The sequence below is a fragment of the Coturnix japonica genome, chromosome 4, assembly GCF_001577835.2.
Source record: "Coturnix japonica isolate 7356 chromosome 4, Coturnix japonica 2.1, whole genome shotgun sequence".
NCBI classification, from domain to species: domain Eukaryota; kingdom Metazoa; phylum Chordata; class Aves; order Galliformes; family Phasianidae; genus Coturnix; species Coturnix japonica.
Window position 1 is genome coordinate 66578595 of NC_029519.1, and position 27741 is coordinate 66606335.

Genomic DNA, 27741 nt, shown 5'->3' on the forward strand with positions numbered 1-27741 from the left:
CTCTGAGGCCTCCTGAAGTGACGCTTTTCTTGGTGACGAGGAGGCAGTGGTGGCTGCTGGTGGTCTTTATATCTACACGCACCTTTTGCAGTGCCCTGTCGTGCCCTCCTGCAGTGATCTTTGGACCAGTGCCTGCCGAGCAGGTGAGGAGGTTTTGTTTTCACCCTGAGGTTGGCAGGACAGTGCTACCTCAGTGAAGGCATGGCAGCATCCAAAGGTGGGGCTCAGGCAGAGGGGAGCCGTGGTGCCAGCCTGAAGCTGCCAGGTCTGCTGATCCCAGAGAGATCTGGGATCTCTTTCATAGGTGCAGCAGCTCTGCAGCGCTCAGAGGAAGGAGATGGTATAAATGTGCTTTTGTCGTGGAAGCAAGTTGCTGTGACTCAGTGCTCCCGGGGCACTGCTGAGCTCAGCTAAAAAAAGCTGTGTGCATTTAGTCCCTAAAACTGCACTTCTGAGGCTCCTTTCACATCCTTCTCACATGAGCATTTACGGGCCTTGTTTTCTCCTACCTTGCACTTTCTGCAGATCTTTACATCTGTGCAAATGGTGCTAGCGCTCAGCCTTTTTGACGTGATAGCATTTAGCATATATGCTGCATTTCCTTGGCACAAGCGTTGGAGGCCGTGGCAGGGGTGAGGCAGCGGGGAATCAGCCAGTTGTTTGCAGCCTCCCCTGCAGGCCGCAGGTCAGAGCTCCTCTCCTTGCCCCCAGCACTGTGCCATCAGCAGCTGTGAGCTGCGTTAACACATCAGGCTTTTTCCCCTGGAGGCTGAGCACATTATCTCTGCAACACTGCAGCACCTTGCTGGGAACATGCCATCGTTCTGCTGTCGGAGTGTTTTGTTAATGCCAGTGACCTTGACGGTGTGACCGCAACACCTGCTTCACCTGATAAGATCATTAATTTTTCTCTGCAGCCTTTGTGTTGAGCGTAAGCAAATCTTCATTTGTACCTGGAAAACGGTGCCCAAACACCAGCTTCCCGAGCACTGACCTGCATCTCCCTGTGTTTTTTAAGGCATGCAGTAGGTAATTGGAAGAAATCCCTTCAATGGAAGTGGGGTGAAGGCGAGCCCCCAGCAAGCTGCGGTGGAGCAGGATGCCATCCCTGTACTCCCATCACACTGGGGCTGAGGCTGCTGCTGTTCTTCCCTACTCTGCAGCAGCAAATGCTGTAGTTAGGTGTCTCATTGCCTCAATAAAAGCACGGTGGTGTAAGCACTGTGTCCTGGAAATGCAGGGGATGACGGTGTGTGAGAAGATGGATCATGTCACTGCTGCAGGCCAAGAGCACGTGCACCAAACAGGAAGATCACAGCCTGCAGGACTGGGCATGGGACAGGCAGCTGCAGCCTGTGCTGTGTGATGGTGGGTGCAAGGTGCAGATGGCTCCAACTCTTCCTTTTTGAGCTTCTTGAGCAGTTTGCTTATTTAGACAAGGATAAATACTTTTCTTGCCTGGATAAGGTTTGCCATAGGATTCACAAGACCAAATGCCACGTTATGTATAGATACAGGGACAAAATCAACAGCTCCCACTTTCTAGGCTGGTGTTTTTGACCAGCTGGACTCTTTGATAATTTCAAAGGGCTTTGGATAAAAGGAGCTTAGAAAATATGAAGGCCTCTGATTTCCTTCCAGAGACACTGCGCGGGAGCAGTGAGGAAACACTTAACTATCAGCATTTCTGTCGTTCTCAGGTTACGGCCATAAAATTGCAGTTTTCAGGCCTGTCAGCAGATATTTTTCTTAAGTATTTGAAGTACTTGAGCAGCGTTATTTACATTGCCTCTTGTGCACTGGCAATCCTGCCTTTGATGTCCACAGTTTTAGGGAAGTTGCTTACAAACAACTTATCCACGTGCACTGGAACACGTCTGTTCGTATTATAAAACACATTTCAAGCTGTTCCTTGTACCTTTCCAGCAATCCATCTGAAATAAGATTTTAACAGTGAGTATCTCAGCCCTGTCAGTTAATCAGAGACTGTTCTTCCTGGTTCTAACTCAGAGCCGATATTTCCCTTCAAAGTATAGCAGAGGGAGTGCAGAGCAGCAACATGTCCAGCACATCTCAACATTAAGATTGATAACATGCAAAAATACCCCCCCAAAAAAGGCAAAAAATAACAAGGAGAGTAACCTTAGAGTTATGTTTCTGAAAGAAAATAGATCCTAACTATTTGTTTGACTGGAACTGTTGTCTTCATCAAATGAAGTGCCGTAAATCCTGATCCACACCTGGCACACTCAGTCCAAACCTACACAACATTTTCCATATGATTTTCTATTTTCCTGGTGTATGTTCAGTACACAAATACCTCTGTAAGATTCTTGCAAACCCCTTCTGTTGTTAGTTGCTAATAGAAATAGTAACTACATTTAGAAACGCCAAACATTTAGAAACAAACTCGCTCTTTCTTTTAAGTAATAAACACATACTGCAGGGAGAGCCATAAATGATGCGCTCTGTGTTTCGGACAAAGCAGTGCTTGTAAATGGGCTGGAACGCAGCAGGATATTGATCGCTGCCTCTTGGGCTCTCCAAGCACAACCATCTCCCAGCAGAATTGTTCCCTCTTGCTGCTGCCCTTTATTTAACCGCTTGTTAAATGGAAGAAAGATAACAAAGGCATGAGATAAAACAATGCTGTTTGGGAATGCCTTTCAACAAATCCAATTATATGTTAAGGGAGCTGCAGGAGCGGGGTCTGATCCTGCAAATTAACTGCGGGGAAAGCTGAGGCTCTCACGGGTGCTTGGCACCATCCTGGGCAAAGATCTCAGTTCCTCATAGGTCTCCATCAATTCTCCCCACACCAAATGTTCCCAATAATATTTAACTCCCCTAAGGTGATTCCTGATTCCTCTGAGCAAAGTTTTCTAGCTAACAGGCTAGCGACAGAAGTGGTAATAATAATAAAAAGAAAAGGCAAATATGGGCAGAAGGAGCAGTCAAATTATTGCACACAGCCTGTAGATTTACTATGACAGCAATTGTATTGCTCCAAGTCAGATGTACCATTGTAGTAACCCATTTATAGCTGGTCAGTCAACAACTGGTGGCACAAAGCCCCCAGAATGCTCAACAAGTCCTACCTTATTTCTACACAGCTCTTAAGACGGCTGAAGCTATGATGGATGGCACCTCGCTTGAAATCTCCCTTCCCGAAAAGCACCAGACTGCCAATATTTGTACGCTCTACTTACGCAGGTCAGCAAATACAACAGGCAAATACGCAGGGCAAAATGCATTTTGATTGATTAGATCAGCTTTAGAGAGAAGGTACACGTTCTTTATTAGGGATATTTGTCTTTTCATCTTTTCTGCTGCACAGCTTCTTAGAGCCGATGGAGCTTTTTGCATGTGTTTTTAAATGCTGGTAAGTGCGAAAGACATAGGAAAGGCTTTTTGGTGAATTTTCTCTTACTTTACTGAAAGGAGGTCAAATCTAATGCTGACCTAATCATATCTTGTTAAGCTCCAATGGAACTTATTTCCCAAATACTCACTGCATCATTGAGAATCAACCTAAAGTACAGCACAAGAAGGGCAACTAAGAATCCTGTTTTTATTCAAGTGTTGGTTATTAAAACAAACATCCCATTAGCAATATATATTTTTTACTGTTCATCCTGCACAAACATCCTCAGGAATCCTCCAGCTTCTTCCATCTAACACTGTCACCAATAGGTGGTGCTCACAATATCCAAATTCAGTACGAGTTGGTCCCCTTAGTTCCACAAGCAAACCCTCCTGCCCGCCTCATCTTCTTGGCAGGTCTTCCTCTAAGCCTGTTCTTGATGATATGCGATCCCCAGCAGATTAATCTGATTTGTCATACCCCTCCTTTGCTGCTCTGACCTTTAGTCACTCTCGCATGCTGGTCCCTGGGTTTTCCCTGCGCTCCATTTGGTCACAGCCAACTGTCGACCAGAAATTCCTGGGAATGCAGTTCCACGCCCGGAGCTTTGGCTGCACTCCCAAAGAACTTACCTTTCTCTTTGTATTCTTCCACTCTTTCTCAGAGTGGGTCTCAAAACTGCTCCAAAAGAGCAATACCCTGTTACTCCAGCCAGCAGGTACTGCAAAGCTAATTTTCCTGGTGCAAGCCATGATATCAGACTTGCATGGGTGGGAGAAAAAGGCAGTCCCTTTTCTATGGTAGGGTAGTCCCTGCCCTACCATCAGCACAGCGAATGGCACTGCCCAGGGCCTTGTGCTGGTGGCTGTGAGACCAGGGCAGGAATACAGGAGCCACACTGGACATCGATGCACCCAGCTTCACAGCCGTGATACTCAGGGGATGTACTGCATATGTATGTTAAGAAAACACAGTGGAACAAATCCTCATAGGGACCAAAGCAAAGAAATGTGCAGTTTCTGAATCTCCCCTGCATTTCGGTATGTTTGGTCCAGAGCCTTGGGGCAGTTTTGGGCATGGGTACCTTTTCAACTCAGGACATACCAGAATGAGACAACAACCAAGCAGTCTGAGAGGTGGCCACTTTGCTACTAGACCAGTTCTGTAAATGATGCATCAGTTTTTATTTCCCCCCAGCCTACCTGCACTGGCTGTTACTGATTCTCCCTCCTGCTGGTGAGAAGGAAGCATCTTGTGCCCTCTCAGGTGTCCATCAAGGCAATCTGATATTTTGCTGAAGTTCCAGTGTCCTGCACCTAGACCCTGTATAGGAGCTATCAGCTTTCCAAGCCTGCCTTGCTTTTTTTATTTGGACTGAATGGAACAAGCAGTGCCTGAGCTGCAGCTTCTAACATTCGCATTGCTCCAGATAACATCTTGCTGACCCTGTAGGAGATTTCACAACAAAACAAATTATTTTCTTGCATCCACATGATTTATGAGTATTGAAATGCAGACAAGGGAAATAAATATCTAATATGAGGAAAAAATATCTGCTTATGTACACAAATTGGAAACACTGTCTTTCTTGTTATGGCTCTGAAGAAACCGGATCAGATGAACCATATGACCCCGAATATAACAGAGTGTTTGCATTAATTTTATAGACCTCAGAAAATCGGGAAATTGGTGTCAGGAAGGGTGAAACAGACGACCCGAGTTTAGGTTTTCATCTTTAGTCTCTAGCATGTTTTATCTGCGCTAACCTGTGTTAGCGAGGCTGGTGAAGCCACCATCTTTCTCTTAACACTGCAAGTCACAGTGTAAGATGTGTGAATTCTCTGGCAAAGCCCAATCATCTGGGAAGAGGAACTTTCATGATGCTTGACTAAAGACACAAGGGAAGAGAAAAGCACAGCAAGTCAGCCCTAAATGAGCGTTACCCTGAGAAACAGCCTGCAGAGGCAGTTTGCAAATTATGCTGTCTGGAAGGGACTTGGAAGAAGCAAAGAAATTGCCTTTGTTTACTTAATCCCTCCAATGCCCAAAGGAACAGGGCTCAGAAACGCTGTAACAGCACCACATCAGTTTCTCCTGAGCAGAGTAACTTGTAATGCCTCCACATTTTTGGCCAGAAAAAGTCTTGGACTGACTGGTTTGCAGCTGCTTTAGGATCAAGTTTTTATAGGTTTTCTAACCTTGTCCTTTTTTCCTTGGTTTGCTCCGTTTTATCAGCCTTGTTTTGGGTTGGTACATGTTGTCACTCCTCTGCCAGGGAGGAAGAGATTAGAGGCTTTGCAGGTTGCTTTCTTGTTGATCAAGAAACCTGTGCTGTAGGAATTCATCTCTGAAATGTGTTTCATTTACCCGCACACTCAGTGTGTGTAGACACAGACAGAAAACAGATCTGAGAAAATCCCATGTCAAACCTAACAGCTCCACACGGACCTGCCACAGCTGCCAGTGCTGTCTGAGCCTTCTTTTTGCTGCTGGTAAATGTAGTGACCGCCGCACATTTATTTGCTTATTTAACCTTGATAAAGATCAAAACTATTTAAGCTTGAAATAGAGATATGAAAAAGATTACCTTGTAGCCATGGAAGTTAGATCATTTCTACTACTGCTTCAGACAGTTTTTGTCTAAAGGATTCCTGACTCGGTTGTAGAATGTCAGCAAAAAAACAAAGAAGACATTTTTATGTCTTTCAGCTGTTTCCAAAATTAGATGCTTTTTTTGTTTTATTTCTTTGCTCTAAATTAGAAGGTTCCAACTTATTCTTCCTGTTTCCCAGCCTTTCTAATGAAAACTTCAGCAATAAAAGAGCAGTAAAAGATAAATTCCCAATGCAGCAGAGATTTGGTCATTCACTTCTCATGTTTTCCTTAATCTAACCCTGTCTCAAAAACAACAAATAGCAAACTGTGATTTCAGTCAAGGGATCACAGTAGAAAGCACAGACTATGGGATCCCCCAACCTCCTCTCACATCATTAACCAAGTGAGAGTAATACTTGGAATTGGATGAATGGGTATTACCTGACTGTAACTGAATACTGAATGTTGTATTACTTTACCACGGAATAGCTAAAAATTTCACAAATACTTTTCCTCTGTGTTATTGCATAGACTTAATTCTACCCATAGGATGTCTGCATGAGCCACACACAAAAGGAGGATCAAGCACATGTAACAAAATAAGTTTTCAAATGTCACTCTTAGACTTAAGAATCAATCACCCACGCTGTGGAAATCGTTCCGCATTGCTGCCTGTCATGTAAAGAAGTAGGGCAGGCTGCTCTGTCAGTGACAGGAACAGCAACGTGTGCTGCCCTCAGTGACCCTACAGAACCAGCACTGGTGGGGCCTGAGGCCCACATCTCCATCTGCTGATAGTGGGACTTGAGTGAGATGGAAAGATGACGTCCTTTAAAGGGCTGCCATGGCCATTTCCTTGCTTCCCTTCAGCAAGGTGGAAGCTTTTGGCCAAGCTGAGCACCATTTACTGGAGCAGGTGTGTAGGACTGTTCTTGAGGTGCAGGAGGACGTTGTACAAAAGCAAGGCAATGCTTTGCCATCCTGAACAGGGCATGGGGTGGTTATGCACACATGAAGGAAGCAGGAAGGTGGGCTGGTTTTCTGACCACCAGGCCTCAACATTGCACTGACATGCACTAATGAGGCCAGAGGTTCCAAGGAGTTAAATGCAGCAGGTCCCTTTTTTACCTCTGATAGCAAGCTGGGGGTCTGTGGGCAGAGTTCATCCACGATGCTAAAATCCCATTCAAGCAGAAATGTCACGTTATTTACTTACTAAAACAATGCTCATTACAAAGACATGTCAGGAGTGAAACTATGACAGCATCTATTTTGGGTTGTCATTGATCTTTAATTTGCTGTGACCTGAAGGTTTTCTATGTAGTCAGTGCTTTTTGGCCAAAAAATATGACTGCAGGGAAATGAATAAATGAGTGCCAGAGATGTTCTTTTTTTTTTTTTTCCTATGAAAAGACTGAAATTGCTTTGTGTAAATGTGTGGAAAATGCTGATATTTTGTTTCTATAAATACTTTGCCTCCTGCGTGCTGTATTTCATTTGTGCTGTTTCCTAGGAGTATTTGGCTTCTTATCACTTTTACGCAGGGTGCTGAATACAAATGAGCCACAGTTTACCCAGCAACCAATCTGTGCAGCATTTGTGACTGTTGTGCATTTCCTGAGCAAGAGTAACTACTGAATGCAGCAGATTACCCTGTAGCCTTGCGAAGCACCAAGGATTATAAAACACACATTTAGTGGATAAAAACACAGAGGAAAATGCTCAGACGCTCCCTGTTTCTATATATACGGATGTGCATGTGTATGAATATATCTGAGTGATGTGGGAAAAGAAAGCTGAAATGATCCATCATTTTTAATGAGAGTTTAAACATAGGGCAGGAAAAAAGTTCACAGCTGCATTTCTTATTCTCAGCGATACCACCTACAGCCGGTCTCCTTGTTCACAGTGCCTATAAACAGGGCTCCACTGCATGGATTCAAATGGTCACAGAACAATCCAGGTTGGAAGAAACCTCAGGAGGTTCCCAGTGCAACCTCTGCTCGGAGCAGCACCAGCTCTGAGCTCAGACCAGTTCTGATCAACCATCAGGCCTGATGTTCTCTAGGTGGAGAGGCAAGCAGGGGGCCAGTCAGCCACGAGCAACCCATCTGCAGGTCCACCTACAAGTGCTTCACTTTTTCTATAGCAAGTGCAATGTTCTGGGTATTCTGTCCTTGAGAATAAAAAGGATGAATTTGGCTTTCATTTACAAGTCTAATTTAGCATTTTTGTTACTGAGTTCAAGGTGGATTGAGAAAAAGGCAAGTTCCTAGTTCATTTTTTGGGGGTAGTGGTCAAACAGCAACTGAAATCTGGTCATCATGTAAAGGTACTAATCTCTACCATCCTATTCTTCTTTTGTCCAGCACCATTAATAAATGACACTTCTGTTACTTCATTGTCTGCTCACATCTGAGTCTGTCTGCCAGAACCTCTGGGAAACTGCTGGTAACTTTTGAATGTTCTTCAACAAGGACAGAGGACACGGAGCTCCTGAGCTCCCACCAACAGCTGTGGGAAGAAGAGATGCCATCAGTCCCAGCTGAGGGACAGGCAATGAGCAAGAACCCTGCTGCCCACCCAGGTATGAAGGCAGGATGTGGCGAGCTACAGTTCTTTTTGCTACCTGGGACACTTTTAAAACAGTTTATGAAAGCATACTTTGTAGTGCTGCATTTCAGCAAAGAAAAATGCTTTTGTGCTTCTTTAAAAGCCAACTGCAGGAGCGTACCAGGTGCGTGATCTGGAACAGAAACCTGCAGAAGGCAAAAGCAAAGGACATTTAATCCTGACCAAGCAGAGCAAGCATTTGGTATGAAAGCTGGAGAATATTCAAGAGAATAATAATGTGCTCCGCATGTTGCTGTGCATCTCCTCTAGCAGTTGGACTCCAAAAAGGTCACATCAGCCACGAGTGAAGAACGAAAGGAAAACACTCAGCAAGATGAATATTGCTCAGAGCATTAATTTTCCCATACTTCCTCCACAGCAGGGTCGTAAGCAATTAAGAGTCCTCATAGCAGGAGCACTTTTCCTGACATACTTTGCTCTTAGTCGAAGTTTTTTCAGATCTCTTACTTTGGCCAGGTGGTCAATGTGTGATCCAACAAAACTCACTGCCCTTTGCCAGTTAACCTAGAAATTCTATCTTCTCTGACAGAGGGTTGGAATCTTTCTATCCTTTTATACTTCTTGCTTTGTACGAGGTGAGCCTCACTGGGGGTCAGTCCCAGGTAATTAGTGATAGGAGACCTCGCTGGGGGTCAGTCTCTTTTCCCAGGTAATTAGTGATAGGAGATGTAATAGCTCTAAGCTGCGCCAGGGGTGGTTCACGTTGGGTATTAGGAAAGATTTCTTCTTAGAAGGAGTAGGTGGGCACTGGAGCCGCTGCCCAGGGAGGTGGTGGAGTCACCATCAAGAACCTTGGAGCTGTGGCACTGAGGGATGAGATTTAGGATGTGGTGATGATGGGCTGACAGCTGGACTAGATGATTCTGGACTGAATGATTCTGTGATTCTTCTATGACTGTATGAGCAGCTTCCTGCCCCCTGCCCAGCACCAGCAAAAGGATTCACATTGGTGTTACACTCGATAAAGGGACTGAGAAGCAGGAACGACGGACTCGTTGTTTTCCACCCCACACACGCTGGGGAGGCGGGCCCGCATCGCGGGGCGGCGCCGCGCTGATGTCAGGTGTCGGGAGGCGGCGGCGGGCGGCCGGCGGGCAACGGCGGGGCGGGCATGGCGGGCCCGCTGCGGCTCCTGGCGCTCTGGGCCGCCGCGATGCTGTTGCCGCCGCCGCCCGCCGCCCCGCGGAGGCCGCCGCCGCGCTGTGCGCCGCCCTGCAGCTGCTGGAGGGAGTCGGCGCTGTGCGTGGGGGCGGCCGGGGCGCCGCGCAGCCTGCCCGCAGGGCTCGGATCGCTGTGAGTCTGGGTCTGAGGGGAGGGGGGGGGGACGCGGAGCCGGCGCTGCCGCTCGCCGTGACGCCGGGCTGGGGCTGCTCGATCAGCCGCGCTTCTTCTTTCCCTCCGGCAGGAGCCTCGTGAACGGGACCTTCTCCGAAGTCAAGGACAGGATGTTCTCCCACTTGCCCTCCCTGCAGCTGCTGTAAGTATCGCGCCGAAGCATCTCGTTAGCTCTGCTCGCCGCTCCCCCGTGTACTTAAGGGTGCACCTTTAGGAGGAGCAGCAGTGGGTAAAGGTACCATGTACCTCGATGGTGCAGCCGCTGCTTGGTGACCCAGAGGTGAATCTTCTTTATTGCCACAGCATCGAACCAGCTCATAAAACGTGTCATTATGTGCAAGAGGAGAAGAACTGTTGTCTGATGTCCTAAATTCCACTTGGAGGTTCAGCTTTAAGGGAAAAAATTTCATTTCCCCCAGGAGCCCCATGAGCGCCGTCCCTTAGCTCGGGTTGTGCCGGTGAGCCCAGTTTGGTGCCGGTGGCTCTGGGTCTCTTCGGGTGCAGCCCCAGTTATGGCTGTCAGGTCAGGTTGGCACCTGGCCCCTCCAGTGCCTCCCAGCGCCCCATGGTGACCATGGGTCAGCCCCTTGGTTGTGCCCACACTGCGCCTGCAGCTCAAGCAGTGTGTCTGATGGGCCTTAATTCAGCCATCCTGGAGGTAGGAGCAGGGCAGCACAGAGATATGGGTTTGTACAAGCTGCACCTGTCTTGGTACACGTCACCCTGAAGGGACTGGGTTACTCTGAGGAAGAGTACGGCAAGATGATGCATGGCCTGCTGGAAATGGAGGCTGAGTGCTTGCCACAGAGAAATCAGTTAAAACTGGTCGTGGCAAGAGGCAATCCCAAAGGGCATCTGGTAGTGGGGTGCCCTGCTGCTCCTGCACCCCCTCACCTCATCCCACAGAGTCTGGCTCACCATCCAGGGAGGGGGACATCACCTTGCTGAAGACAGTGGGGAGAGGTGGGTGAGGTGAGGGATGGAGGCCTGCAGGGCTGGGATTACTTCCTTGTGTGCGGCATTGGTGAGGCCACAACTCAAGTGCTGTGGTCAGTTTTGGACCACTCGCTACAAAGAGGATGTTTGGTTGCTCAGATGTGGGATGTGGGTTAACGATGGAACTCCGTAGGCTGGGTTAATGGTTGGACTTGGTGATCTTGAGCGTCTTTTCCAACCTAGATGACTGTATGATTGTAAGGCCTGAGGATCTGAGTCTTCACAGGTTCTGGCTCAGCTTTGGCCGGGTACCTTGAAGATATTTACTTCCATTAGCACCAGGCAGTGGAGATGAGATGGTTGGTCAGCTTTGGGTGAGAGGATACAGTAGGCAAGAGCAAGTAGAGCAATTAACCACCTCCTTTCTAAACAGAGTTATTCCAGTGTATGCTAATAGGAAAATGGCTATTACTGTTGTGCTAAGTACATGGAGCATCCTGTAACCTTTCTCACATGGAGAACTTACCTGGGAAAGGAAAGGCTGGTGACTCCCAGCCCCCTTTTGGTTGAAAGCAAGGATTAGAACTAAAAGCATAGCATTCCTACTGTGCCTTCTCTGATCTCCTCAGAGCGATAGGGTATTTCAGCATGACCAAAGTCCCAAACCAAAGCTTTAGGGGAGATCAGGACCAGCACAGAGGACAGGAAGACTTTGCTGGAAACAGCAGGACCTGTGCTGTGTGGGATGGAAAGAGATGAACCTGACAGTGATTTGGGAAAAATGGTGGGTACGAAATGGGAGATGGGGAATCTGTTTTGGTTTGGTAGCAGAGGGGGGGAAGAAGAGCAGACGAAGGTTACTCCTTCTCATTAGGTGTGGTGGATTTCCAGCACTGGGCTAACAGGGGGAGGGGCAGCTGGAGAAAGGCAGAAGTTGCCCTTTTCATTTCTGTTGCAGTGCAGCGGGTTTGTAACCACTTCTGTCATCATCCCATCCCCTGACAAATTGTGTTGGTCAGTGTAATTCGGGAGTTTGTCCTTCAAACAGGAGAAAAGGAACGATTAAATGATGAAAGATTAAACACTGCGTGGAGCACTGTTGTATGTCAGGATCGCATCTTCAGTCACAGCAGCCGTGATGAAGCAGTAATGCAATGATTTCCTTTGGATTGCAGCCTGAATCTTGCTTAGATTTGTACAGAATAATTTGAGGAGCATTTGTCTGGTATTAACATAACAGCCCGGGATCACAGGGAAAGTTTGCATTCTGTGTTCATTAGTCTTAGAAATTAATTACAGTAAAATGCCTCAAACCATACAGAGGGAGGATGAATAAGTTACTATAGTAAAGCAATTAGTGCAGACATGTTCACTCATAGCTGAAAACTCAGAAGTTTTACTAAAAATGATTTATTGTGAGTAACATTTGGCTTTTAGACTGGGAGAAAAGTTTTGCTGTTTCTTCAAATGAGATCTCTGTCTGTGCCTGGACTATAGACGTTGGAGGTGGCCTTCCTCCGTGCTCTCATACAGCAGAGGAGGAGCTTTGCTGGCTAAGCTTTTTTGTAGCTTCCTTCTCCATAACCTCTCTGTCCTGGCTCAGGTGACAACTGCTCAATGTAGCTTTACCACATTTTGACCCTGAAGTTAAGGAGGCAATGCAGCACCAGGAGCCCTTCTTGGTGCATGCAGACACAGAGTTATGCTTTTCAGAGACAGCAGGGCTTTCTATGTCTGGCCATTCAGGCACGTCTGTGTTTGCAGCTGACAGTGGGGTGGTGCATAATGGGTGCTTTCCTCCCACACTGCAGGTCAGGCTTGGGGCAAGTGCCCTTTTAAGCCCAAAACAGGTGAGCCCCAACCCACCAGGTCTGCATGAATGAAAGCTGATGCTTGTACAAAAGGACTCACCACTTCTCAACGCTTGGGAGTAACGCTGAGATGGTCTCTGGAAAATATTTTCACCATGGCTTGAGAGTTGTGGGCACCTGGGATCCACACACAGCAGACTTACCCTGAAGGGACAGCTTGTCCTACTTAGGGGACAAAGCAATCTAGGGCTAGGCTGTATTTAGCCAAGGTGAATGGTACAGCGAACATATTTCCTGGGGAGTGGTGGACTTTAACTAGCACCGCATTACGCCTTTGATTTTTGCTTTTTATAGACCATTCCACAATATTTTATGTGTGCTGCATTGGTGGGGCAATATGGGCTTGAGTCAGTAAGATGGGTTTGGTCACGGTCAATAAACACAACTGGCATAATCCAGTGTGTCAACTTTTAATGTGCTTTCCCATTGCCTGTTCTCTGTTTTCAGCTTGCTGAACTCGAACTCCTTTACTGTTATACGAGATGATGCCTTCGCTGGTCTCTTCCATCTAGAATACCTGTAAGTTTGGTATTGTTTGTATTCCCCTGACTGTTATAAATCAAGGTGTTTTGATAAGTCACCAAGGCTCCTGCTGTGGAGCCTTAGTCCTAACTGCGATTACCAGAAGCCGGGGAGATGAAGGATTGATGTTCCATTTCTGTGCAAATGTCCTTTATGGTTGCTCACCGTTTTTCAGAGGTTGCAGTGGATTTTTAGTATATGCTGTGAGTGCAAGATGGCTCTGTGTAATTACAGTACAGTGAAAAAGCGTTGCTGAGCGAGAGCTTGTCCCGGCTTCACAAAACAGTGCCATCACTTTCAAGGAGTTTGGATCTGAGAAGAGGCAGTGAAGCCTCCCATGGCCTGCTGACAGCCTGAGGAGGAGCTGCAGGCTGTCGGTGTACTGCCCGGAACAGCCCTCATTACCGTACTGGTCCTCTTTCCCCAACTTTCCTCTTCAACTTTGTCTTTGTTCTGACATTCCATTTAATGCCCGTGGCATTCATTTTTTTTTTTTTTAATATTATAAATAATTACGAATATATGAATATATAAATATATATTTCATATAATATAAATTATTGTAATTATTTACATTATTATTTACATTTATTTAACTTTCCTTTTCTGAACTTAGTTCACTTCTCCGTTGATTTTTGCGTTATCTTCATTTCCCGATCTTTTTTTTTTGTTTTCTTTTTTTAGGTCACCCTTTTTTCTTTTAAAAATGTAATAGCCCCGGTACCAGGTTGTTCATACTCCAAAGGACTGCCATTTCTCTGTGTTACCGGACATGAGCTGGTATGTTCTAAACTCTCAATATGATCTGAAAGAAAGTTTGTCTTTCCACCCACCTTTCTGTGCTGAAAGGTCGCTGTGGAAAACATTTGCCTTTGTCTAAAGGAAGACCAATGCTCATAAAACTGACTCTTGCTAAAGTCCTTCAGGTAAGTAGGATGAAGTCGGGGTGCATTGAGGACTGATGGTCTGATACAGGAGAAGCAGCCAACAGTAGAATTAGAAGACCAAGAAATAGAGGTTAATTGTATGTGGCACATGTTGGAACCCACGATTCAGCTACGTGTAGATTTTTGAGTGATCTAATCGTTCTCTTTTCCATGTGTCTACAGGAAAAAAAGTAATTTGCAGAATGCTGGTAAAAAGGAGAAAAAAAAAGCCATACAAATATTTTTATGTTGTTTCAGTGATGACTTGCTTAGGCTTTGAAGTGCTGATGAGTCTGAAATGGAGCCTTGCCACAACAACATGCACTACAATAGCTGTGGCACTGGTATTTGTGGCCAGACCTCTGTTTGAAAGAAGAGATCTCTGTTCCTCCTCATCTCATTTAAGGGGCAATTTCCATCCCTGGCTGCTAATTGCAAACCAGGGAACAGAATTAAGACTGGTAAAGCCTTGGAGATTCTGTTTCTTTTAGTAACAGTCGACTAACTGGTCTCAGTTAGTGCTTGTGGTCATCCTCCCTGCTGAGACCCCAGGGCACTCCCAGCAAATCTCACCTCTGCCTTTTGGGAACTGAACATGAGTGAGTGGCCTTTCCTTTCCCTTTCCTTTCTTTTTTGTTCTCCTTTCTTTTTTTATTTTTCCCAGCTGTGCAGATGGTAACACCATTACAATTGTACTAACTCATGTCTCTCAGTTACCAATGATCAGACCTTACAGACAAGAAGACACTGCTGATGAACATGATCAAGGTTCTTTGTGTACCGAGCAGTTTCCAAAGGAAGAGCAGCAGGGAAGCACCCGCAGCAGATACCTGTGTATCCCTTAGCAGGAGCGGCTCTTGTGCTGTGTCACACTGTACTCACAAAACTGATGATGGTATTTCATGCGCCTTTAAATCTACCCGGCTACGTTTGCGGAGTCTGGATTAAAAAAAAGTCTGATAACTATGGGAGCTTTGCTGGCATTCCCAGGGTAGCAGCCCTTTGAGACTGGGTTTGGTCACAAAGGAATCCAGCAAATCTACTGAGTCCCTGCCCAAATTTCCACCAACTTGTCGCACTGTGTTCAGAGCTTATTTGCACTGTCTGGCAAGCTGGTGGTGTACTGGGTGCTGTGTCAGGGAGCCCTTCGGCTTTGTGCTCTGGAGTGAATTCATGTCTCCAGGCTGCCTTGTAACTCAGTATGGTTGACCCATAACTGACACCCTACATTCATATGCAGTACTTCATCGTCTGCATCCTTTGCATGCAGTGAGAATACTGGTCAACTCATAAAGGATTTTGGCTCTGTCTAAACAGAGCTTTTGTCATCTGCATTCCACTGGGGGCTGCAGCCCCTTCTTGACTCTCTCAAGAAATGACCTTGGCTCATAGCGTTTTTCCCCTGTCTTCCTGGATAGCAAACAAGGACCTGTAAAGAGAAGGAGATACTCTTGTCTCATAAACTGTTTCTGAAGTCAGTACGCAGCTTTCTTTGTCCAGATACAGCTGTACCATGCAATATCTTGATGGCCACCTGGCTACAGCCGCTTTGCAGAACTGATGGTGTATTTATGGATGTGTCCCCAAGAGCTCTAGGTGCAGGATGCTCAAATGTCAGCTCTTTCTCTAAATGCTGACATGCAGTCAGGATGAGCAGCATGCTCCTGCAACTGATACGTGGCTATCAGTTCCCCCAGCACACGGAGCCATGACTTGTGTGCGTTAAGGAGCCCTGCAGAGGTGATGCCCTGGCTGGAGGGCATTAGAACGTGGCAGCAAGAAGACACAAGACTTTCAGCAGCGGTCTTCCACATTGGCAGAATTTGGGCTTGGGATGCCAGTATATTGCTGTGGTTCACGTGACAGCAGTGACTGCAGCAGAGAGCCTTCTGGTTCTGTGGGCGTGGAGGTGGCACTGCAAATGCAGCCCTCTGGATGTGGGCACCATTCCTTCAGGCACAAGCTCCCAAGCAGTGCCCATCTGCAGCCTGCAGAACCCTGGCACCTCCATGCTGCCCTGTTATTTTAGAGTTTAGGTTGTTGTTGAGGAAGGCAGGACTTGAGCTTTTACGTCCGTCTCAGAAGTCTCTCTACCCAAGTCTCTTTCCTCATACAACACATTCCATGAGAATTAAACAACAAATGAATAATGTTTCTTTTGCTTGCTCGCTTTGTTTCTCTGCTGCTGTGTATTTGTGTCACTTGCTCTCCCTTTTGTGCTACCCACTTCACTTCTTGCAGTACTCCAGAGGACAGGTGACAAGGCAGTGTGACCAACTCCACTGCAACTTCCCCCTGTCTATGTCTGAAGGGGCTACACAGGAGCCTGCAGAGTTTGGCGGACATAGGCTTAAAGCACTGAAGTACTTTTTTTTTTCCCCCGCTCAGATTCATTGAAGGAAACAAAATAGAAACCATATCGAGAAATGCATTTCGTGGCCTTCGAGACCTGACCCACCTGTAAGTTATTTAACACTTAATAATTTGTACTGGAGCACAACTCTTGCAGATAGATGGTTTTCAAGCCAACACCTCTGACTGTTGGTAATGTGCCTTCCATGAATTAAACAGTGGCCTTTAAAAAATGCCTGCTCAGGCAGCAATCGGCACATCCAGCTGCCTGTGCATGCTCACAGGTGGCGTTGGGGTGCAGCCCTTGCCTGTGGGTGCTGCCAGTGGTGCCGCTGCGGTATTATGTACTTGTAGTTAACATTCCTCTTTCTCTCCAGCATGTTCAGTCATTGCTCTCTGTTAGATTTCACCCAATAAAACAGCATTGTATGTTTTACTTTTGCGTCAGCTTCATTTTCTTCGAGGAATCACCATTCTTAAATAGGTATAATGAATGCGTGCATGTTCCTGGTAGTTATTAGCAATGCTGGTGACTGGACAGTATCCCATAATTAACATTTTGTAGGTGAGTTGAGACTTAGCAGGAGCCAACAAGGTGATATAACAGATGATGTAACAATGATATTAAACTTTCTTTTCTAGTTCTTTGGCCAATAACCATCTGAAAACTCTGCCAAGGGATGTCTTCAGTGATTTAGATTCTCTAATTGAACTGTAAGTAATGAAAATATTTCTGTTGACCTCCTGCTACTGTCACTCTGTTGCTCTGTGGTTTAAGTTCTGCATTTGCGTGGTGCTGTGTGTGATATCTGCACATAAAATAAATGTGCACTTTGTTGTTCTATGTTTCTCATTTTAAAATTATTTACTTGATGGACTTCACCAAAATGACTGCTGTTCTCAAGTCACTGTTGCTTCTCATGATGCTGTATACAGCTTGCATTGCTGTACTTCTTTCTGATGTTCTGCATATTCTTTTGGCCAAGCAGACAATTAATTTTACAACAGCAGTTTCTCTGAATAGTTTTTCCTGTTGCTGTTGCAAGTATTCCGTGAGATTATTTTAGTCAGAGGCATTAATTTACAAATGTACTTCTCCTGTTTTGTGCAGTTGTAGCATCTTGCTGTCTTATTGCCAGTGTTTTCACATACAGCTGAGCTCCTAGTCCGCTTCCCTTGTTTTTTGCCTGGCTCTCTTAACTAAAGATTGTGAGCCACAAGAATTGCCATAGGATCGAAGACCAGGCATGTTAGAAGGGGAGAGGTTAAGCTGACTAGACTCCACATTAGGAATGACTCTAAAAATACCAGCCTTACATCTGTGTTTCAGTATAACACAGAAATTTTACCAGCACGACCACCCTGCTCACCAAGGGTGCCTGGGTAGTTGAGTGAAGGAATGGGATTTGTCTGTGTCAGCAGTAGATGATGGGATGCAGACTTGTAGCAGACAAGCACTCTATGAAGATTTATTATGCTATAGTCCTAATCCGATGAAAACTTACAAACAGGAGTGACTTTACATGAATCACGGTGCTTCTGTTACTAGCCTTATGCCTGGCCTTATTTCCTAGGCTGAAACTGTTTTCCCAGGGTGAACACTTCAGTGAAGGAGCGTAGATATTAAGAACGCAATAAGAAGTCTTTTCTCATTTCAAAACCAGATCAAAATTACTCACACGTTTGAAGTTCGTTATGTCAAAGTGCTAACAGTTCTGTACATTCATATTGCTATCAACCTTTTCAAATATGTTTATTTCTGTGTGTTTTTTAGAGATTTAAGGGGAAATAAATTTGAGTGTGACTGCAAAGCCAAGTGGTTGTTTTTGTGGTTAAAGATGACAAATTCCACTGTTTCTGATGTCCTGTGTATTGGTCCAGCAGAATATCAGGATAAGAAGTTAAATGATGTGACAAGTTTTGATTATGAATGCACCACTACAGGTATTCAGAATATATATTTCTAAGCACACTATAAATGGTTAAATATCAGAGGTGTAGACTATGTTGTTTCACCTCCCTGAGCATGATATGGTGGGAGGAAGGGAGAAAAGGGTAACATACAAGGCACTGTGGAATACTAGAACTAGCATATAATTACTTTTTGAAGCCAAAGTACAGTTTTTACTTAGATTAAGTGATAATGGATGAAGAGTTGGGAATAACCATTTTCTTAAAGGCTTGATTACGACTTGCTCATGACCTAATTTTCATCACAGTGCATTCTGTTGTCTGGAATAAGGCCATATAGTTATGTCAGATGAACTTCCTAAAATCTTTTTGCTGTTCAGAAAGCAATGAAGAGAAGTTCAAATGATTTGGCTACATCTGCTATCTTTATTCAGTAGACCACAATTTATTATCACCAAATATCACTGCCAGCTCTTCTTTATGGATCTGCATTAAATTGGAGATAAGTGTCCAATAATATTCCAAGTACTGTCTTGTTTAGGATCTTGATTTTTATTTTAGGTAATGTAAAGCAAGCAGACTGAAGTGAAGAGACACTTGCATGTGGGTATGCTTATATTTCATGACCAAATAGCAGCAGTTGCCTGTATTTAAATGTAGTCACATCATACAACTGAGAATACCAGGTATTGTTCTCATGTTTCATGTATATGATGTCAGCACTTTGCCTTTTCTTTTTCTATACAGTAATATCAGAGATTCTCAAGTTCTTTCCTCTGTCATCAAATCAGTCTTCAGCATTAAGAGACAGTAGTTTGTTACTGGTAATATAAAATGAAGTTTCAGGGTATGATCTGAAATCTAATTCAAGGGCAATATTTAAAGGGAAAGAGAATGGATTAAAAATTCAAAAATATGCCAGAAAATCAGCAGGGATAAAGCGTGATAATGTGCCATATAACAGTATGTCAAATGCAAGTGATCAGTGTAGCTTAGAACTGTGCCCAGGTTACTGTGTCTGTAAATCCACGGAGATACAGAAATAAGGTGTGAAAGTAAGCTGTGTTTCATTTCAGTCTAGTTTAAGAAATTGCACAACAATGACAGCATGGGAAAACAAGCCCTACCTTCCTGGTCTTCAGACCTAAATTTACCTCCCTATACTCTATCATTTTTTTGGTGTCTAGATAACTGACATCCAGATATGAACTGAAATGGCTACAGGCTAAATTCATCCATAAAGTTAGTCCCCTTGTCTGCTATAAATGAAATTTTACTGAGCATAAATGTAGCATTATGTGCTGTGGATTTTGCTGGGAAGCCAAGGTATTATGTGGTGCATAGATTGTACAGCTAATGTTTTTATTCAAAGGCCACCTGTGCTCTAGCTGCAAGCATATGGATATAGCATACTCTTTACACAGTAAAGGATGTTTTCCAACCAGATGAGGACACTATGCCTAACCTGCTCGGCCTGGAAGTAGCCAGAAAGCTGGAGCTCAGATCTGTAGGGAAGGTGTGGAAGAAGTGGGGCTCAAGCATCCTTACAGAGCATTTGAGAGGGGATAGAATGGATACAGAAACGACCTGTAAGAGACTATCATATAGAGTATAAATGTAAGTCTTTGGGACTGTGTCATCTCAGACATCATCATTAAGAAAATCCAGAGGACAAAACTCTTGGTCGCTTACTGTGAAACCAATTGGCAATGTCAGTGACCTGCACTTCTTACTCTTTCAGTGTCTTTGCTGTTTCTCACAGCTTGTATCTTGAAACAGGTTAATCCATTTCACTTTGTTGTTGTTTGTTTGTTTGTTTTTATTTCTCCCACAATGCAGAGGCACTGTGGTTTGGTTACAGGACCTTTGAGGGAATGGGTACTTGCTTTCAGGAGTCTTGAACACAGGCTTACCACTTCTGTTGCCTTTAAGGCCTAAATTTTTGGCAAACCTGATGTGTCAGCATCTTTTAATGTGCAACTCTGTTCCACGTTAGTCTGGTATTTACAGCTCGGTTTACTGTTCTTTATTGATTATGTCTGATTTAGTTACCCATTTTTAGTCATCCTCTGACATTAAGAGCCCAGTGACAGGTACAAGTAAAAATAGCAGTGTTAACACTGAATCATTTCTGAACGAGCAATGGATTTTAACTCACAGACTGGTCTGTTTTAATTTGCAGATCTCCCCAAAGTGCTTCAAATCTGTTGGGACGTATTTTTCAGTGTTAGAGCTATGCTTTTATCCCCATGAGATTTTAGAAATAGTTCAGCTTTCTGTGAGTTCATCTGCTCCTGTCTCATCCTTAATTACCTCTCACCATTTGTCACCTAATTCTACTTTCTGCAAAATTTGTTGTTGGTTTTTCCCAATCTTTTTGCTTTTCCAGTGGGAATGAAGGTAACTTTCTTGTTTTCCTACATGCACTGCTGGATCAATCCCATGCTCTGTCTGTAGCAGTCCCATAAAGAGTGGTGACTGTTGTTTCTGTTGCTCCTGTGGAATCTGTTCTGTTTGTGTGATGGTTGTCATCTGTCTTTGTTCCCCAGAAGTGTAACTCCTCAAGAGCAAAAGCTTTCTTGCGTGCAGAGACAAAGAGTTCTTCACAGAAAAATGAGTATTTCTTAACACGGCAGAATGAGGGACCAGAGTGAGGACTTGATTAACATTTCACCAAAATTTGGCTTTTCAGTGTAAACTATGCTATATTTATTTCTTCTTCTGATAATGATGACTTTGCCCAGCTATCAGGCCAAATATCAAATTTAGGGTTTTCTTGTTTTGCCCCAGGCTGGCTCTGTGTTAACACTGACATTAACATTAACATTGACTTAGCTCAATGTGAATTTCAGGACTAGATCTACAGGCACTTGGCTTTTGAGCAAAAATCTTGAACTTTGGGCTGGTCTTTACAGGTCGCTTCAACTCCTCAGTCTTAGTATTTAGATTAAGTTTTCCACTGGATAGTAATTTGAAGGTTGGTTGTATTTTATGCTTAAACTACTTTACAGTGCCCCATAAAACGCTACGTTAACTGAGATTTTGATTACACCATTTTATCTATGCTCTAGCCAAAATGGGGTTATCCCCAGGCAAACTTCAGATATTATTTCACTTTCTGCCTGGTTTAGCGTAACACAAATTGCTAGTGATTAAATTTGCATGTCTTAAGAAGTTATTGGACTTCAGCTGGAAGTTGCTGGCTCTCAGCTTGAAAGTGATTCTACCAAGGCCATTTGGCTTGATGGGAAAGCAACTTCCAGCTGTGGGGAAAGAGTCTTCTCTTTGACAGCATGTGACTGTTTGAACGTATCCTGATTTCAAGGATACCAGCCAGCCTAGCTGGAAAATCCAAATTCTGACATTATTTCCCTGTTTGATCTCCTTTACCGCTCTCTTTCCAGAGGACAGATTAAGGATGCTTAAAGCAAGAAGATGCTTTCCCCTGGTGCTGCATGCCTAACTGAGCACTGACACTTTCAGTTTAGGCTTATATAGAATTTGCTGTTTGCTGTCTGTAATCAGCAACTACTTATTTTGTATTTTCAGCAGGAATGTATCCTAACTGTTGTAATGTATTTTTTTAGATTTCGTTGTTCACCAGATTTTGCCCTACCAGTCAGTGTCAGTGGATACATTCAACTCTAAAAACGATGTGTTCGTAGCCATTGCACAGCCCAGCATGGAGAACTGCATGGTGCTTGAGTGGGACCATATTGAAATGAATTTCAGGAGTTATGACAACATCACAGGTAATTAACGCTGGGATTCTAAATGTTGATGAACTGTTGGCAGTTCACAAAGAGGGTGAGATTCATAGATGGAACCAGTTGGTTTTCATCCTACATCAGTGTTGAAATTAGCCAATAAAAGTGTGCAATATGTGGACATGAATGAGCAGAGCACCTTGTTCTTACATGCATGCTTAACCTTGCTGTAGCACACACAGTAGGCTTTTTTGGTCTGAACTTGTGAACTGTTCTGACGGCACAAATACTTCCTGTGAATGTAACGTGGTGGCCCAGCTCAGACACTTGCTGCCTGAATCACACTGTAGCTTAAAGGATAAGTTAAGGGGGCCCTTGCTGTTACCAAAGTGCATGCAAAACAAAACAAAAAAGATAAAAATATTCTACTGCACTTTGAAAGGAATAGGTCTGAAAGGTGGATCTAGACAGGCCGGGTTTATTTCACAGCTGAAGAGAACATAGGTGTATCAAAACCATGGCTGTTAATTTAACAACCGTACTGTAAAGCTTCTGTGTCTACTTTCTATTTACTAAAATGCTGAATTTGCATGAATTTGGCCAGATTACTTACCAAATAAAAAGCCCATGTTGATGCTTTGTTACTTTCTAATGCTAACAACCATTGTGTTTTTAATGACGCCGGCAGTACTGTACTGAGCTCAGTCACAGAACTGCAGAATGGCTGATACAGGAAGGGACACCTGTTTTGTCTGGTGCAGCTCCTTGCTCAAGTAGGGCTGCCTCAAGCATGCTGCCCAGGAGGACCTGTCTGCAGCAGGAACAGTCTTTAGAGCTTGGTTCTACACCATCCTCTTTCCCACCTATTTCAGCCTGTTGGTTCTGAAAACTTGAGGGCTAAATTTATCCATGGAGCATCCTTCCTTCTTTCCATTCCTTCCTTCCTTCCTGTTCTTTGCTTGGTATAACAGATTATTTTTTTCACTTTCAAGTTTTGGAAGCAGAGTATACTGTATTCTCATCTGGTGTTCTGAGGTGTTTGCAAAGGAAGCAAGCACCAGCTTGTTCAGTTCAGCTGTGTGTGGCGCTTAGGAAACTTAACAACATTGTACTTCTGTGTTAGGAAGTTTTGGAAGTGAAAAAAATTGCATCTTTAGGTTTTCATTGTGTTTTTGTAGATGAGGGGAAAATAAGTAGCAGTGAATTTAATTAAGAAGTAGATGGGCTGAAGGTAGCTAGCAGAGCTCCAGAAGAGCTCTGAAAATGAAGTCATTTCCAAGGTTCATCTTGCTGTGAATGACATAGTTAGGAGACACGTCTCCTCAGGACCTTTTCCCTACCTGCCATACCCAGAACTTGTGTCAAGACTCATTTCTCACATGACTGTCCTGTATTCTTGGGAGGCCCCAGATAAAGCTCTGGACTCTGAAGTGAAAGTGAGCTGGAAAGCTCAGGCGTTCAAAGAGCCTTTTGTGGAGCCTAAAGAGCATTTGCAGGGCTCAGGAACAAGCTATCCACTCTGTGGGCAGTTTTGCTACTAGCTGAACGCTAGTCTGAATTTAGCCCTTTACAGTGTGGGCTCATGGGCCTAAACCAGTTGTTGAGATTGCATTTATACTCAACACGTAGAGAAATAGATGTTGCTATCCTCTCCTAAAGGAGATATCTACAGGCTAGGTAAAATCCTTTGCTAGAGTGTTCTTTGGCTAAATTAGACCAGAGAGAGCCTGGATGATCAGCTCAAGTGTTCCTCTCTACACTGCAGATATCTTACGGTATTCAAGATGAATCCTACCCCTCCAGCATTATTGGCTCTGGAAGGATGATAATTCATCACAGACCAGCTGTGGAGCAGCAATGGGTAGGGGTCAGCTACTGTGTCAACATGAGTCTGTTAGAATGACTGCAGCAGACCGAGTACAGAGGAGTCTGTGTAGAAGTGGTTCTACTTAAACTGTGTTTCAGGGAAGACTTCTTTAGATGCAACAGATCCTTTCATACAGAGTTTGGTGTAGATTTTGTCTAGTGACTCGAGATTATAATACTGTTCATAACCACAGTAGTCCTAAATATTCTGAGTTTAACATAATCTAAAATTTCAGGAATACTTAAATACTTAACGAACTACAAGGTTAGATTTATCTTGTTTTATCTTCTTTATCTTGCTGTCGGGCTATATCCACAGTGTTTCTGCTTACAGAGCAAAAAGTCGGCTGTGACTCTTCAACCAGGAAAAAGAGAGTGTATTTCATTTCTCTAGTTAAACTGGAAATACAGATATACTGTGAATAAAAGAGTTTCAGGTTCTTGCTTTATCAAGGGACAACTCATGTTCTTTTGAGTGATGAAAACTGGATCAAATAATTGTTTTGGATAATGTGGTAATAATTGTTTTGGACAGAGAAAGAAAGAGTATTTTGGATAAAGAGAAACTTGCACACCTTGAGGGGTGTGATTTGAAGTCATCTGTCCAGTGATTGGAGAGGAGGAAGCAAGAAAAGAAGCTCTGATCGAGCATATCAAAAGGTGGATTATGAGATGAAGATTTAGAAGGGTGGAGGGTGATAGAGTGATGTCTCTGTGGTTTAAAGGGTGCTTTGTACTGTGCTAACATATGTGCTTTTCTTTTCTTTGGTTGTTAGGTCAGTCCATAGTGGGATGCAAAGCCATTCTTGTTGGTGACCAAGTCTTTGTGGTGGTGGCACAGCTCTTTGGTGGCTCACACATTTACAAGTATGATGAGAGCTGGACAAAGTTTGTCAAATTCCAGGATATTGAAGTATCTCGCATTTCCAAGCCAAATGATATAGAGCTTTTTGAGATAGACAGTGAAATGTTCTTTGTCATAGCAGATAGCTCCAAAGCGGGTTTGTCAACAGTGTACAAGTGGAATAACAAAGGATTTTACTCATATCAGTCCCTTCACGAGTGGTTCAGGGACACCGATGCTGAGTTTCTTGATATAGATGGGAAATCACATTTGATCCTCTCTAGCCGCTCACAGGTTCCCATTATACTCCAGTGGAACAAAGCTTCAAAGAAGTTTGTCCCGCATGGTGAAATCCCCAACATGGAAGATGTTCTGGCTGTGAAGAGTTTCAGGATGCAAAACAACCTGTACATAACGCTCACAAGATTCATTGGGGACTCCAGAGTTATGAAATGGAATAGCAAACAGTTTGTGGAGATCCAGGCTCTTCCATCCCGAGGAGCCATGACACTGCAGCCCTTCTCCTTTAAGAATAATTACTACCTAGCCCTGGGAAGTGACTATACCTTCTCCCAGATATACCAATGGGATGATGAAAAAAAGCTCTTTAGGCTGTTTAAAGAAATCTACGTGCAAGCACCACGTTCTTTCACAGCTGTGTCAACGGATCGAAGAGATTTTTTCTTTGCCTCTAGTTTTAAAGGAAACACACAAATATTTGAACATATCATCATTGACTTGAGTTTATGAAGAGCTGCTGGAATGAAATTCCTGTAGAGTGACATTTATATACGAGCAAAACAGGGACCTTTCCAAGAACAGGGTGCACCTATGGATTATGTTGACATTTTCTGAACTTTTAAAACTTGCATATTAATCAGGGAGTGCGTTTGCTTGATTACTGCATGACACGTCTGTTTTATCTCTTTCAAAGACACTTTGCAACCTGCAGCCATTCAGAGGAGAGTGCAGTGTGTTAGGATCCATTCTGATATCTCAGAGAATGGTCTGAATTCTACCCAGGAAGATTGAGCATTGCTTGGAGAAAGGGACAAGGAAGCCGTAGCATTCCTGTGCCAAAGCGCAAGAAATGCTTTTGAGTCTTCAACTAACATCTCAGTAAAGGTTTCAAGATTAGAGGCAGTTCTTTATGGTTGCTGATGAATTGTAAAAGCTTGAGCTCTGTTCTCAAAGTCTGTGTCTATTTGTGTTTCTAGCAAGACCAGGAGGTTTTAACTCACTGCAGATTAAACGGAAAGTCAAAATCTGTTACTATCTTTCTTTGTTTAATCACTGATTCAGCAACAAATTGTGCGTAGCAAATAGCTCAGCCCAGAGTACGTGGGTGGCCAGGAAATAAAGGTATGTCGCTTCCAGACTGTGTGATCTTAACAAGTTAATATGGACAGAAAGTAACAGAGGTCTGGTTGGTGTCATGAATGAAAAGACTGCAGATTGAGTCCACTTTGTGTCCTAATAGGCATTCCAGAATGACTTAATTCACTCTCTTCTTGATGGTCCCAGTAGATTCTGGGGTGCATTAGCAAGAAAATTAGTTGACTTATTCTTCCATGAGGCACAGCTTAAACTGAGTCTGTAACATACGTTCACATTCGCCGTGCTGCAGCTCATCTCTACACAGTGAGATGATTTATTCTCCAGAGCTCTTCCTCCAGCACAGCTCACAAGCAATAAGTTCAAGTTTCATTCATCACAAGCTGTATCTGGGGAGTCCTCCTGGCTGAGCACCAGGTATGACTTCAATATCACCAAATCTTTTGAAACCAAATTAGCCAGAGCTGTTCCAAGCTAGAGTGTTTTCTGCCTCCAAGATGAAGAGTTTCCTCTTGGTGACTCCAGGCTTTTGCCGGGTTGCCACGCTGCTGAAGGTCTTGCAGGTTAAACAGTTGGATATGAACAGACCTTTTCTTTTTTCCATGTGTAGATGATGCTTCTTTATGTTCTCATGTCGTGTAGCTTACCAAGTTATTTTCTCATGAATTTTGCTGCTGCATTTCTGCCTTGGAGACTTGGTGCAAAGGAAGCAGAGCAAACAAAGCTGTTGTTTGTTCTTCCATCTTTGGGAGCATCTCACCATCTCTGCTGTGTGAGTTTGACGTTTTTGCCTTGGACATGAAACGTGGCTTATTACCAAAAACAGAGATGTTCTCACAGGTTTTCCCACATCCATGTTGAACAGTGCTGCGGATGAGGATTGTGCCGAAGGGCTCCCACGAGAAGTCACAACCCAGCAGTGACCTGGGATATCACAGCCTTCTCCAAGTTTTGCCTTGCTGCTGTGAAATAAAGTGTTATTACTGGCCTGTCAGAGATAGAATTCCTGTTGTTCTGTTTTTAAGTTATATGTTAATTTCTTCCTGTACGGTTCCTCGTTCTGGTTATATTTTTAATTCCATGGGCAGCTTTGCCCATACAGCCTCCAAAGCACTGATGGGTGCTCTGCACTCCGAGTTGTATCAGTACCTAGCAACAAGATGGTTCACATGTACAAAACTTCTTACCATATCCCTCATTAGCTTTTAAAAGCCTCTCTTCATGCAGCCAGTACGGCTGACAAGACCTTTAAGTTGTGTTGTAGGAAGGCGTTTTTTATCCCTTTCCTGCCTAACGTGTTTAAATACAGTCACGTATTCTGCCGAGGAGGGGCACTTCTCAGCACTTTCTTTGAGGGCTCAGTGCTATGCGCTCACTGATGGCGCACATCCAAGAGCTAAAAGCTGGCTTAGAGAAATTGGATCTTGATACTTTCGATTTGAAGGGGAAGCATGAGAACGGTGAGAAAGTGCTTTTGTATCCAATACCAGGAGATTGTGCTGTTGTGAGGGAGTCCAGGGGATTTGAGACTCGGCTATCAAGT

At 44.1% G+C, this 27741-nt stretch overlaps 1 protein-coding gene across 2 annotated transcripts; it reads left to right on the forward strand.

Moving 5' to 3' along the window:
• On the forward strand, positions 1-27194 carry LGI2 (leucine rich repeat LGI family member 2). 2 transcript variants are annotated; one of them, XM_015862673.2, is made up of 9 exons: positions 1-143; positions 8329-8546; positions 9999-10070; positions 13183-13254; positions 16572-16643; positions 17178-17249; positions 18310-18479; positions 22034-22198; positions 24796-27194. In XM_015862673.2, exons 3-9 carry the CDS (start codon positions 10039-10041, stop codon positions 25611-25613), a joined length of 1401 nt encoding a protein of 466 aa, XP_015718159.1. In that variant the 5' UTR covers positions 1-143; positions 8329-8546; positions 9999-10038; the 3' UTR covers positions 25614-27194. The 2 variants fall into 2 exon arrangements, with proteins under 2 accessions (XP_015718159.1, XP_015718158.1); XM_015862672.1 differs by lacking the exons at positions 1-143; positions 8329-8546 and adding an exon at positions 9705-9886.
• Positions 27195-27741: the final 547 nt, after the last annotated feature.